General features: G+C 42.7%; 1 protein-coding gene across 1 annotated transcript in view; it reads right to left on the bottom strand.

The window, feature by feature from the left end:
* Positions 1–1,322: 1,322 nt before the first annotated feature.
* The window catches only part of NFATC3 (nuclear factor of activated T cells 3), a 156,029-nt gene continuing 143,129 nt past the window's right edge, over positions 1,323–14,222 (bottom strand). The window contains 2 exon segments of the mRNA XM_075940320.1: positions 1,323–4,056; positions 4,058–4,118. Of these exon segments, the coding sequence (XP_075796435.1) occupies positions 3,987–4,056; positions 4,058–4,118 (131 nt within the window). The 3' untranslated portion in view covers positions 1,323–3,986.

Genomic DNA, 14,222 nt, shown 5'->3' with positions numbered 1-14,222 from the left:
GAGAGAGGACTGCCGTTGTCCTCTCTCTCCAAGGCCACTTGCACACTGAAATCCTCATCCTCACTCCAGAACAAAGATTTAAATGAATAAAAACAAAACTTATTTGAGTTAAGGACCGGAGCATCACCAGGTAAATCTTCTAAGAAGGCTATAATTTTATGAATGAAGAATACTGTTTACCATGGAGTAAATATATTCAGCGGTGTACTACTGTATTTCATTATTTATGACTGTAAATGGGAACATCTTTAACTGGTTGAGCTTGATACTCAAGAACCTGATTAGCGGCACCTTCATAGGTTGTGCGCTCTCCCATTACGCTTTACTAAAGATAATTTATTCCTTAATACAAAAGTTTTGCCAATTAATTTGTGGGGTAGTTTGTACCAAAATATGCTGTCATTTGGTTATTAATAAAAGTATCATATAGTCAGTACTCCAAAGAGCAGTAGAACATAGCTATCCAGCAGTTTAAGACTAGTGGCTTCATTTTACTCAAGTCCTACTTAGGTTATATATTTGAATAAACAGTGACACATTATGTATTTTCTTATTTATTCAACACTATGATTTAAGAGGCTAAAATACAAGTTCTTCCCTTTGTATTTCTCAAATAGCACTGCAATCATAACTTACAAAATGTTTTAAATACAAAATGTACATGAAATTACAATACAAGGCTCTGTAAACATCTAGAACAGAATCTTTAGTCTTAATCTCAATTGTCCCACATTTTAAAATATAAAACTTCAATTTGAACAATTTCCAAAGCTCAAGGAATGACATCCATTATGTGTATCAAAAATAGACTTTCAAAGCTTTGTTTGCATGAGAACAAAATTGTCATTTTTTTTCTTTGGTTCACAGAGGATGGCAGTTCCACTGATATATATATTTAATAGAGGACATCTGATTGCCAGATTTGTGGTTAAATTCAGAAAATTAAAGTTACTTTTTCATGGCCCACATCTAATGTGCCAAATACTTCTTAACATTGATCCTCCCTTCTCTCCATAGAAGACAGACTATTATTAAGGCTTTCCTTCATGTTTAAAATCTAAATCTAAATATGGAAAGCAGAGATTGAGGAAGAGCAAGAAAGTGGATACCAACAAATTATCAAGTCACAAGGTACCATTGTAAAATTAAATTTGCATAGTCCAATGGAGATTGTGTGCTTTTAACAGTCTTTACAATATCACACAAGACAAAATAAAATTAAGACCCCTTCTATGTACTGAAGCTTTTACAAGGCAAATACAAAAACTGATTTTTATATATATATATATATATATATATATATATATATATATATATATATATATATATATATATATATATATATATATATATGAAAGCATCTCTAGGTCTACAGGCATCAAGGTATTTAAAGGCATCAGAAGATTTAGTGCATAGCAACTCTGGATTGTATGGGCTCCCATGTTTTAGGTATAGTATGAATTCTAGCTACTCACTCAGAGGACTTGCAAGGAGAAGAGGCTGGAACAGTTGTTAGGAGCACAAAACCCACACAAGTATGAAAAGCTCATGAAATTAGACTCCTCCCACAAATATTGGTTAATTCAACAGACCTGTTACATTAAATGAAAACTGGAACATGCCTTGCCACCAGCACACAACCTATGGACAGTTACACAACTTACAGTGATTTTAACAGTGTTATAAAAACATAGCTAACTGCACTTCTAAACACTTCAGTGTGTTAGCATGTTTAAAGTTAATGTGAGTAGGGATAGTAACTAAAGAAGCACCACTGAGGAACAGTTACAATTATTCTTTTCAAATGACAGAACGGTCAAAAATAACTATTTTGAGAGCCACTTACACTAATGTACAGTACATTAACTGTTTAGCTTCCCAGAACACAGTTTGTCAGAAAGGAATCTACCTGTATAGTGGCTTGACATAAACTTATTTGAAAAACAGTAATTAAAATAAGATTTATCACCATGGTAGTCCTAGATAGCATTTTAAAAAAATGCACAAGTTTGCTTAAAAGAGTTCCATTTCCACCATCTTCTCAAATTTAGGTCTTTCATAAAGATCCATGATCCAACAAATACAAAGATATATTCTATATCCTTTAACAGTATTGCTAGAACATTACATCTAAACATATATAGAAATTAATATTTCATATGCAAAAAATTCTATGTAAAACTTCCCTGGCTGGTTGGCCAATACATGGGCCACCATATTTACTATAGTGGGTTTTTATTCTTAATGACCTCAATAATGGAGTCCATTTAAGACTTTCTTTGATGTGTTACTGTAATTTAAGAACATATATAGACAAAACAGCTTCATTTCTCCAAAGCAATGGCATGCCCTGTACATGTTTTAATTGAAATGTAAATACTCTCAAATATCTGAACCAATTCAATGTTGTCATTCCCTTATAGGCATTCAAACATGAATGTATTTGCTTTTCATTTTCACGAATACAAATAATGGCTGTTTCAACAAAAGAACAGAAACCTGGACTAAAAACAACTTCAAGTATGAAACTTCTAATCATATTTTGCTATATATGAATCTCTCATTTTTTGTATACCCTGTATTTTCCACATCAGACAGGTCTGTAAATTATAACCTCTTGGGAAATACTTAACAAGACCTAAATAAGCAGTTTCAGATCCTCTCCTAGGCTTTTAATTAGAGTACTGAGGTTTTAAAAGTCATGCAATGTAAACATTACTATCTGCTGAAGTGGGCAGGTGAGGAAAATGCATCCTTTCATACAAACTGTAAAGGATTAATGTCATGGTCATTGTCTCATTCACTATTTTCCTCTGCAATAAATTCTGCTTTACAAATTTACTATGGGCAAATTACTCAAATGTACTTCCTTTCAAGCAGTTGCCCACAGTAAGTTTCTTTACAGCAGGTAAATGTTTATATCAGTTCAAATTTAAGAAACTGTCATGTCAAAGTAGCATAATTTAGGTAAATGAACATATAGAAAAGGAATATAAGCAAATGATTTACTGCATGGAAAATACTAGAGCCATGGAAGATTGATGTATTTCAAAACATTATTTCTTAGGAATAAAAAACAAATCCTCTGCAAATACCAAAATTTCCCCTTACCTAACATGGCTTTGAAATTAAGGTTTTTAAATAAAAACCTTAGTTTTCAAATTTGACTACAAATGTTACCTTTTTATGAAAAAAATTCAGTAAGGAGTCTGTGCTAATAAAATTTACAGGAAGATTACCCATATAGCTATAAAAGTTACATTTTGGAATGTCATTTCTATCCCAACACTTCCATGATGGAATGGTCTCTTTGCAGCCTATCAAATAACAATTCCCGTTTATAAATAAGTGCAGATCTACATTTGGCTTTGCTTCCTATGAATCAAAGAAAGAAAACACTAAAGTATTTTTATACACAATGGCTTCCAAGGCATTGGCTTAAGATGACTGGTTTGGTTTTTTGCCTCTGGAAGATTTCATTATAAAAAGTTATCTTTTAAACACCAGAAGCTTAAAGGCTTTCAGAATGACCAAAGGTGTACAAAACTGTCAATTACAATTCTACTACCTCTTCTAAGGGAAAGTAGCACACAGAAGATGTGTATTAGATTTTTCTCCACATTCAGTACTGTGAATATTATAAGAGCAAAACTAACATCTCCACACTTGAAGCACTTGCAATATAAAAGTATTCTAATTTAAATGTAAAACAGCAAAGCTCATCTGTAATTTTTAATAGTTAAAATATTTTGTCTGGCTTCTTTGTGTCCATTTACCCCATCATTTTTACAGCACTTGAGAAACTAGAATTAGAAATGCTCTGTCTGTACATCAAAATGTAACCCACCAAAAGGGCTATGCAAGGGTCCATTGTTCCAGTTTATAAAAGGCCACAAGAGTTGGAAGCACAGTGAGTGTAAGAGAAAGGGATGAGAAGAAATATTCAGAGAAAACTTGAAAGCTTTCATGGACATTTAGTTGCAAGCTTAGCCACTTTTAGACTCCATCCGATATTCCTGTCTCCAGAGATCCAGGGCATGTATGTGGAGATTGGCTGGCCACTGTTGGTCCATGTGACACTGGGATGTGTGACATATCTCTTCCTATGATTTCATTCACTAAAAAATAAAAAGTATAAAAAGTTATACAACTATAATCTTGACAGCTATTATAAATACAGAAACCTAATGGCTGAGTGTTACTTTTTCCAGAAGTGCAATACTCAATGGTATACACTTCTGAAAAAAATCTATGAACTAAGATGCAGTCAGTAAATACAGAAAGTAAAAGAAAACAAACTTCAGTAACATTAACAAATGAAAATTAAAGCATATTTGTAGACAACTTCTAAACATCCCTAAGACAATGGTTTTAAAAACTAAGTCTATATGGGCTTAAATAAATAAGTGACTAAAAACCTCCGGGACACAGTGCAGGCAGATACATTTCAGGTTTTCCTAGGCAGTTGTTTCTGTGGCAGGCCTCACTTGACCAGGGACAGCAATTAACTCAAACAACATTTGTGTAACTATAGTTAAGTATAAAGTCTGAAGAAATTCTGTAAGTAGAAGTTGAGTCAATGCACTATCCTTTCAGGCATGTAAAAAAATCAAGTATTTGCATAGCTCTCTCCTTGTTTCTCAAGTCTGACAGCTAAAATTCATTATCTTCACATAAAAAAATCCTCTTCTATAATATAGACACAAATCTTATATCAGCTCCCAGTTCTTCCTGAGGGAAGAACTGGGAGCTGATACAAGATACAAGCCCAGTAGATAGAGCCTTAAACTCAACTGGGAGTAGAGCTTACAAGCTGATTTCTGAAAGACATTACTTTAATAATTATTTCTATTGTAAAAAAGTCCAACGGTAATTTTTATGGGCTACAGTGCCAAGGAAGTATAGATCTGATAGTTACACTGAAAATCTGAGAATAAATATGGTAGTTTACTTCTAAGATGCTTATATTTTCCAGCTTATTTATGACAAATTTTATTATGAAATTATGGCTAATTTCTAAAATAGTGAGCTGTACAAAAAGTTCTCTCTTCCCTCAATCACTTTTTCTAATTTGAATTTAGTAGTAACAGCAAGGTTTACCCCCAAAGTATGATACTAGTTTACAGAAAGAGTAGCACTGAAATTATCATAAAACTGAACACCAGAAAACATCAGGTGTGTTGTTTTGACTCCCAGAAATCTACATGATATTACCAAGCTCAGGGTTTAGATACTATTGTAGAAATATTTATTTTAATAGACATATTTCAATAAGGTTTTACAAATTCAGACTAATACAAAAAGAATATAACAACACAAGTATATTGACTTAGTAATATTTCAAATTTCAACAGAAAAACAAAGTCTGGGAGCCCCATGCAGCTGAAAAGCTGGTATCTCACCAACAGAAATTGGTCCAAAGAAGATATTACCGTATCCAGCTTGTATCTGGGACTGAAAAGGCTACACCAACATGGCATACCACAGAAAAAACATACAAAGTAGGAGCACCCAAGCTATACTCATATGGACAATACAGATCAAACAATTTAGCAAGTACTTGAAATGATAAAAACTATACTAGATGTTAAAATAAACCATGAAGGCTCCAAAACATGGTGAAGTTGGCATGACTAGTATTAAAAACGAGCACACTTAGCCTTTTCTATACTCCTCACTAGGAGTAGCTTTAGAGAGAATCCCCCTTCCTGCCCCTCCCATTCAACAAGGTTAAAAATCTAAACATGTAAGTAGTCCCCTTTAACTCAACTGGAACTTAATCATGTGCTTTAAGCACCTTGGGGCCATTACCACTAAAAATAGGTTTCCCCCCCGTTAATTGCCATAGGTTTATGGAAGGGTTGGGTTCTGTCAATGTAGAAGGCCAATGAGTACCTAATGTCAAGGGTATGTAGCATAGCGTCTCTAGGAGATGTATGGGACTTAAGAAAAAACATGGGTAACACTATTGGTTCATTGATGTGGAATGAGGTGCAGACTTTGGGAAGAAAGGAGGGGTGTGGGCACAGGGTTACTTTGTCCTTTGTGAAGAGGGTGTAGGGCAGCCTGACCATCAGTGCCACAATCATACTAACTCTCCTTGCAATGGCAATTAGGACAACACCTTCATCAATAGGAATGGAAGGGTACAGGTAGCCATAGGTTCGAAAGGAGGTCTCATAAGGAAGGAAGTACACTAAATCAATGGAGATGCCTATCTCCTAGAACTGGAAGGGACCTTGAAAGGTCATTGAGTCCAGTCCCCTGCCTTCACAGCAGGACTGAGTACCATCCTGGACAGATTTTGCCCCAGATTCCTAAATGGCCTCCTCAAGGACTGAACTCCCAACCTTAGGTTTAGAAGGCCAATGCTCAAGCCACTGAGCTATCCCTCCCCCCAATACTGGGTCTAGGCTCCATGAAGGAGCAGGTATCCTATGTGAGGGTGGGGGAGTACACATTTGTGAGCCCTTTTAGGAATCACCTGGTGACAGGGTGAGCGAAGACCAATGACCCATAAACCTGGCCGTGAAAGGCCACTATTGCAGCGAGATGTATCTTCAGTGAGGAGATGGACAGGCTCCCGTGTTTTAGGTGTAGCACATAATCCAGAATGGTTTGTATCGGTGAAAACTAGGGATTAATGTGTTTTATTGGCATCATGGGTCTTGTTGTAATGGAACCAGAGAGGAGCCAAGCATGAAGGTGCAGGGCTGAGGGTGCAATAACATGCCTCAATTTTGAAAGAGGAGGTTGTGATGGTGAGGCTGCAGAACTGGTGATTCCACGGACAGGCTGTAGAGGCAAGGAAACTAAATCTGCCTCAACCAGGAAGGTGCTATAAGATGAGGCAAGCCAGTCAGACGGAACTTTGTGGAGGACGCTCGGGATCAACAAAATTGGTGGGAAGGCATAATAGAGAGGTTCCTTCCAGGCGATTAGGAACTCATCGCCTGCTGATCCCTTGCCCAGCCCTGCTCGAGAGCAGAAGTGGGAGCATTTGGTGTTATGGCAAGTCACAAAGAGGTCTATTGACGGGTAGCTCCACTTGTGAAAGGCAAAGGCAAGGACTCCTGGGTGTCTCCCCCATTCATGGTCCATAAAGAAACTGCGACTCGGAGCAGCCGCCATAATGTTGTTCACGCCAGGTAGGTATGATGTCCTCAAGGTGACTTTGTGGCAAATGTACCAGTTCCTCAGGCACACTACCTCTGCACAATATGACCGGTACCAGGCACCCCCCCCCCGTCTGTTTATATAAAACATGGTGGTCCTGTTGTCTGTGAGCATGTGCACCAATGAATTGGTAATGATCACAGCAAAGTGCTTGCCAGAGTTCCTGACAGCCCTGAATTCGAGGTGGTTGATGTGCAATACTGTTTATTGGGAGAGCCAGCTGCCCTGGATGGTGTAGGGTGACCGCCCCAGCCTAGCAGAGGGACATCCGTGATGATCTGCATTGCTGGCCTGGGCTGATCGAAAGGGACCCCAGCTAGGAGACTGTTGGATGATGTGCACCATTTCAGAGGATGCAACATGCTTTTGGGGACAGTGACAACTTTGTGCAGTATACTGTTAGCTAATGTTTGTAAGGCATAAAAGTGGAGTCATGCGTGCTGTGCAACGTAAGTAGTGGCAGTCATGTGGCCCATAAGTCTGAGGCAGGTAAGTAGGGTAGTAGAGGGGCTTGTGGAATGAATGGATACTAGGTCCTGCAGCGCATTAAAACAGTGACATGGAAGGAAAGCTCAAGCCGACAAGGAATCGAGGCAGGCCCGATAAATTCTATGTCTTGAACAGGCTTTAGGGTGGACTTGTGCTAATTTATGGGCAGACCAAGACACTGAAAAAGGTGTTTGGTCCTGAAGACCATATTGGTGGTGTCTGCATGAGATCGCCCTTTTATCAGGCAGTTGTCCAAGTACAGGAAGATGATCATACCTTGCTGTCTGAGATAAGCAGCTATCACTGCCAGGATCTTTAAAAAGACGTTAGGGGCTGAAGAAAATTTGAAGGGGAGGACCTTGTATTGGAAGTGGTCCTTGCCCACAGTGAATCTGAGGAAGTATCTGTGGGAGGGATGTATTGACATGTGAAAATATGTGACCTGTAGGTCCAGGGCAGCAAACTAATACCCCTCGTCCCTGTGGGTGCTCCACTGTTGGTGTTGGGTGGTCCTGGCGCCACAGATTGGAGTCTTCATTAGCAGTGGTTGGTCAGACCATGCATGCACAGTGTTTGCTTTGTGCTGTTTGCACCCTTTTGATTTCTTGAGCGGTCCAGGTCTCACCAGTTTGAGTCTGCCCTGGTATCTGAAAGATATAATAAGAGACTCCAAAGCAGGAAGCAGGGCGGGTAGTGGAGCACCCACAGGGACACACATTTGTAAAAATTATCATTACTGCACCAAGGTGAGTAACTTCCTCTTCTTTGAGTCATGTTCCCATGCGTGCTCCACTGTTGGTGACTGTGTAGCAGTACCCGAATATAAGGAATAACTGCCTCCTCGGCAGATGAGGGCGACTGGTTGGTCGGCGAAATGTCTGGCTGCTGTTCCTCTGTCTCAGATAGTCGCCCCTCCTTGGGGTCGATTTGCTGATGTACTGGTTGGGTATTTGAGGGGGATGTTGTAGCCTCCCGTCTGTGTAAAGTGGGAAAGGCTGAATATCTGTGTATAGGCTCATGTTCCAGGCAGCAAGGTGGATGATATACTTGTCATTGGTGGTGGTACCACGTTTTCCAGTGAGCAGGATAATCATAATGATGTGCATGCCAGCATTGTTGGTATTCCCATCTGTTCAGAGTGTGGTATCGAGATGAAGATATGCTCATTCAGCCTTCGTGATGGTGTGTACGAGGAGAAAGTAATGGACAATGTAGCAGAGAGATCCCTTTGAAGATGGGGGAGGTGATAGAGAACTGTATCTCCTGTACGCTTGCTGGGATACAGGAGAAAAACCGGAAACTGGTCTGTAATTCCTATCATGTCTGACAATGGCAGTTTGTATTAGACGCGAATGTAGTATAGGTGACGGTGATGATAAGAGTCTGAAAATGCAAGCGGCTTTGGACTGATATCACTTGTTCTGATTTGCGAGTTGCTTTCTTCAGTACCGGGGGGGGGGCTAACTACTTCACCCAGTGCTGGGTGTGGTTCTGTGCGTTCATGTCTGGTCACTATAATTACTTTTATGTCTCTCTCTAGTGCCAGCACCGGCTGCATCGGTGCTGGAGTTGGCAACGGATGAGCTAGTGCTGGGAGGTCACTGTACGCGGCACCGTTGCTGTGGGTGCCGTGAATGACAGTGCTGCAGATCATGGTGTCACGCTTAGTGGTGCCAAATGTTGAACTGGTACTGCAGTTGTTGGCACTGTAGATGGTCTGTGCTGAATTTTTGGCTCTGAAGCCATTTTAAGTCGCGGTTTCGCAACATCCGATGTTCCTGGCTTTTCCCCAACACTTGTTGAGGCCAGTGGAAGGGAATGGGCAAGCAAAGCTCTTTTGTGGGTGGGAGCCATAATAAGAGAGGAGGCTCTCCATTTTTTCCTCTTTCAGTGAGAGAGAGTCTGGCTCTGAAGGCCACAGGGCTTTGTCAAATGGAAAACATCCTGAGCCTCATCTCACCCTGCCATTACTGTGAATTCTGTGCAATGGGCACATTTTTGGGGTACATGGGATTTGCCAAGGCATTTTATACAATCTGAGTGGCTACTGGAGACCATAGGCTCCCGGCATGTGACGCACTTCTTAAATCCCGGTGAGCCCGGCATGATAAAGGGTCTGTCACTGTGATGGCCTTAAAAAAAACTCTGCCTTTCTTTTCTTCTGTTCCTTTTTAAGTAACTGAGAAACACTTAATGAGGAAAAACCTGTTCTTTTTTAAAATGCACTAACTATAACTAACAATTGAAAAACTGAGTAAGCTATGAATAAAACTAATACTAAAAAAACAGATTTCTTCTCTGACTAGAGTCGTTGAGGAGACACTTCTTGCTCCATCTGCGACCTGGGGTGGCAAAGAAGAAACTGATGGGAGCTGGACCGCACAAAAGATCAAAAGAGCATGAATGGCACAAAACATATGCCGTGTATGCGCAATCTGGCCAACCACTGCTAATGAAGACTCCGATCTGTGGCGCCAGGACGACCCGACACCAACAGTGGAGCACCCACGGTGACATTACTCGAAAAAGAAAAAACAACTTTCCCTTCTCACCTAGTTCCATAACCTCCACCCCCAAGGACCTCAAGACATGGGCAGGGGGGACCTCAAGTGCAGCCTCACACTCAACCACCAGGCTATCTTGCTCACGTTTCTGATCCCACTCCTTTGGTTCCCACCATGGACTCCTTTTCTTACTATCTTCCCTAAATAAAAACACATGATCTCTAAACAACAATCTCTTTACTGATTGTATTGCAAGGGTGGGATGAGGGCAAAGACTCCCCAATAGCTTGCGCTAGTTTTGCCATGGGTCTGGAGCATACAAAATCTACCAGTCTCTCACCCAAAAAAGGATCCCCATCCTTGAATGCCCAAAAGCACATTCAACCACCATTTTGCACTTGCTTAGTCTGTAGCTGAACCACACCTTATTATAGTCTGGACTGCCCATGTATGGCTTCCTGAGCCACAGGAGCAAGGAGTTGGCTGGGTTGCCAAGGATCGCTATTGGCATTGCTACCTCTCCAATTATAATTTTCCAGTCTGGAAAAAAAGTTCCAGCTTTCTCAAGAGGCAGGAGTTCCTAAAGATACACACATAATGCACCTTTCCTGATTACGCTCTATTGATGTTGGCAAAACGGCCCTTCTGATCCACCAGCACCTGTGGTTTATGTACTCCTTGTAAAAAGTGGCCAGGTGCCAAGAAAAGGATGTGCATTCCTCGTATTGCCTCACTACAGTTAGGGAACCTCATCGCAGCCAAACCCTCCTCTATGGCATCCACAATTCCCAGAGTCACTGCCCTCCATAGCAGAATTGTATTAATTGCTTTGGCTACTTGTAGAACAACAGCTCCAACTGCAGAGTCCCTGCAAAGTTCCAAGCTTTGCGCACTTGGAAATTCTGCAGCCACTGCTGATAATCCCATGCCTCCAGCACTATGCAGTCCCAACACTCTGTGCTTTTCTCATGGTACCAGGACCAGCATTCCACTGTTTCCAGACGATCTAATGTCAACTGTGTTTCCAACTTGCCCACATAGCCTGCACCCTGAGATTCCTCCTTGTCCTCTTCCTGGAGTGACATGCATTTGTTCTTGACATACTCCACCATTAGGTGCACTATGGTAGACATCAACATCATAATGCTTTTATGCACAATGGGTTTCATGAGGGAGGGGCGAGGCTCATGTTGCTATGGAATCTGCATAGGCAATCAAGGACAGAAAGGGTGTGAAAAGACTGTTTCCCATTGAGCTCAAGCAAAGGGGGGAGGGAGTATTGAGCACATTATGGGATGCTGACAACACGAAACCTGCTGCACAGTTTTGGTCTCAGTGTGCACTGGGAGTATAACCCAGAATGCAAAGCAGTGCAGGCACTGTGCAATAGCTACCCACAGTACATAGCTCTCAAAATCAATGGCAGTCTCCCTACCGTGGATGTGCTATTTCAAACTATGCTGATTTCTTGTGCAATGTGGGGAGATGGACCTTAATAAAGGTGGCAAGAAAATGATCTGAACAAATGTGACCTCTCATAGTGTAGACATGACCTAAGCAGTCAGCTCTCATTAAAAGGCATCAAATCTTTACCTATAACCTAAAAATAAAACAAAACAGGATTCCTAGATGTAATTCCAAGTTGGAGTCCCTCATGGAAACAAATTATAGGTAGGAAAAAGACGGTTACTTACCTCGTAACTGTTGTTCTTTGAGATGTGTTGCTTATGTCCATTCTGTCTAGGTGTGTACGTGCCCCGTGCACAAGTTCCAGAAGCTTTTTGCTCTTAGCAGTACCCTTTGGGCCAGCAGGGGAGCCCCCTGGAGTGCCGTCGGTATATCCTAGCATATAACCCCCTGCTGGCCCTCCACCCCCTCAGTTCCTTCTTGCCAGAGATTCCGACGAAGGTGGAGGTGGGCTGGATCAGAATGTACATAAGCAACATCTTGAAGAACAACAGTTACGAGGTAAGTAACCGTCTTTTCTTCTTCGAGTGCTTTCTTATGTCCATTCCGTCTAGGTGATTCCAAGCAAACACCTAAGGAGGTGGGGTTTGAACCTAGAGTGAAATGGACTGCCGCACCACCTGTCCTACCGCTGCGTCCTGACTAGCTTGTTGTGTGATGGCATAATGCTTGGCGAAGGTATGGACAGAGGACCAGATGGCTGCCATGACCAGCACCCGGGCTAAGAAGGTCGTGGAGAAGGCCTGGACCCTAGTCGAGTGGCCCGTGATAGGAGGTGCCATCCTCCTTGTAAGATCGTAACAGGTCTTGATAGACGATATAATCCATGACGAAAGACACTGAGCTGACACTGGGGAACCCTTCATCCTGTCTGCTATGGAGAAACACTTGAGTGGACTTGCGAAACGACCGCGTCCTGTCTAAATAAAAGGAGAGCACCCTCCTAACATCCAGTGAGTGGAGTGCCCTCTCTTTCTCATCCACGTGTGGCTTTGGAAAGAACACTGGCAGGAAATCTCCTGGGACATGTGGAACAGGGAAATTACCTTAGGGAGGAAAGCCAGGTGAGGGCGCATCGTCATCTTGTCCCTCAAAATCACTGTGTACGGAGGTTCCGAGGAGAGGGCCCGCAGCTCAGAAACCCTCCTGGCTGAGGTAATGGCCACCAGAAATGCTACCTTCCATGAGAGGTGGGAGAGAGAACATGTAGCCAATGGCTCGAACGGTGGGCGCATGAGCCCCCGCAGCACCAGGTTCAAATCTCACTGCAGCACTGGCCGACGTACGTGGGGGTAGAACCTGTCCAATCCCTTCAGGAAGCATTTCACCATATCTTGTTCAAAGAGCAACCTCCCGCCCTCCCTCTGGTGGAAGGCTGCAATGGCTGCCAGGTGTAGCCTAATCGATGAGGTGGACAGCCCTTGGCCCCGGAGGTCGAGAAGGTAGTCCAAAATAAGGGGAAATAGGGGCCCTTTCTGGGGCCACCCCTTTCTGACTGATCCAAATAGAAAACCTCTTCCATTTGGCTAGGTAGGAGGATCTAGTGGAGGGTTTCCTGCTTTCCATGAGTACCTTCCTCACTGGGTCTTTCCCCTCCACTGAACATCGCAGTCACTGATCATCCAAGCCTTGAGGTGGAGAAATTGGAGGTTTGGGTGGCACAGTTGACCCTGGTTAAGCTCCTGCGTTAAGAGGTCCAGGACCATTGGCAGAGGGACAGGATCCGCGATGGGATCCGCAATCAACAGAGACACCAGAGTCATGCACAAATGTTGCCGGGGCCAGTCTGGGGCTATGAGAATGAGCGTGACCCTGCCCTTCTTGACTCTCATGAGCACGTCGTGGATAAGGGGAACGGTATAGCAGGCCCTCTAGCCAGGTTATCACGACCTTGACTCCTGTATGAGAAGAACCTGGGGCACTTTCTGATGACGTGGGTTGTGAACAGATCTACTAGGGGAGTGCCCCACCTGCGGAAGAGTGCACTACCTCCCCCTTGAGCGACCATTTATGAACCAAAAAGGTCTGACTGAGCCAGTCCGCCAGGGTGTTGCATGACCCCGGCAGGTAAGTGGCCTGCAAATGAACCCCCTGTGTAATGCACAGATCCTAGAGGGCTAGCGCCTCCTGGCACAGGGGAGAAGAATGAACACCACCTTGACGGTTGATGTAATACATTGCCATCGTGTTGTCCGTGAGAACGGACACACACTTTCCTCATAGCTGGGGCATAAATGTCCCACAAGCCAGCCAAACCGCCCTCAGCTCCCTGACATTGATGTGCAGGTTCCTTTCTGCCCCCGACCAGACACCTTGCATAAGAAGATCCGCCAGGTGGGCACCCCATCCTGCGTCGGACGCATCGGTCACCAGCTGGACCATGGGGAAGGGCTGGTGGAATGGGATCCCTTCACATACTTCAGAGTCCCTCAGCCACCAGTTCAGGGTCGATAGGATTGCTGGAGAGATTGTCACCACCAGGTTGATATAGAAGCGGGCTGGCGGGAATAAAAGCCACTTCCCCGGAGAGACAGGGGGACCTCCTCTACCACCCCTAGAGAAAGTAGCATGGAGACCTCCTGTCTG

The sequence above is a fragment of the Pelodiscus sinensis genome, chromosome 12 (genome assembly GCF_049634645.1).
Source record: "Pelodiscus sinensis isolate JC-2024 chromosome 12, ASM4963464v1, whole genome shotgun sequence".
Classification (NCBI taxonomy): domain Eukaryota; kingdom Metazoa; phylum Chordata; order Testudines; family Trionychidae; genus Pelodiscus; species Pelodiscus sinensis.
The sequence above is the reverse complement of the archived record's forward strand: the minus strand, read 5'-3'. Positions and strand labels throughout refer to the sequence as shown.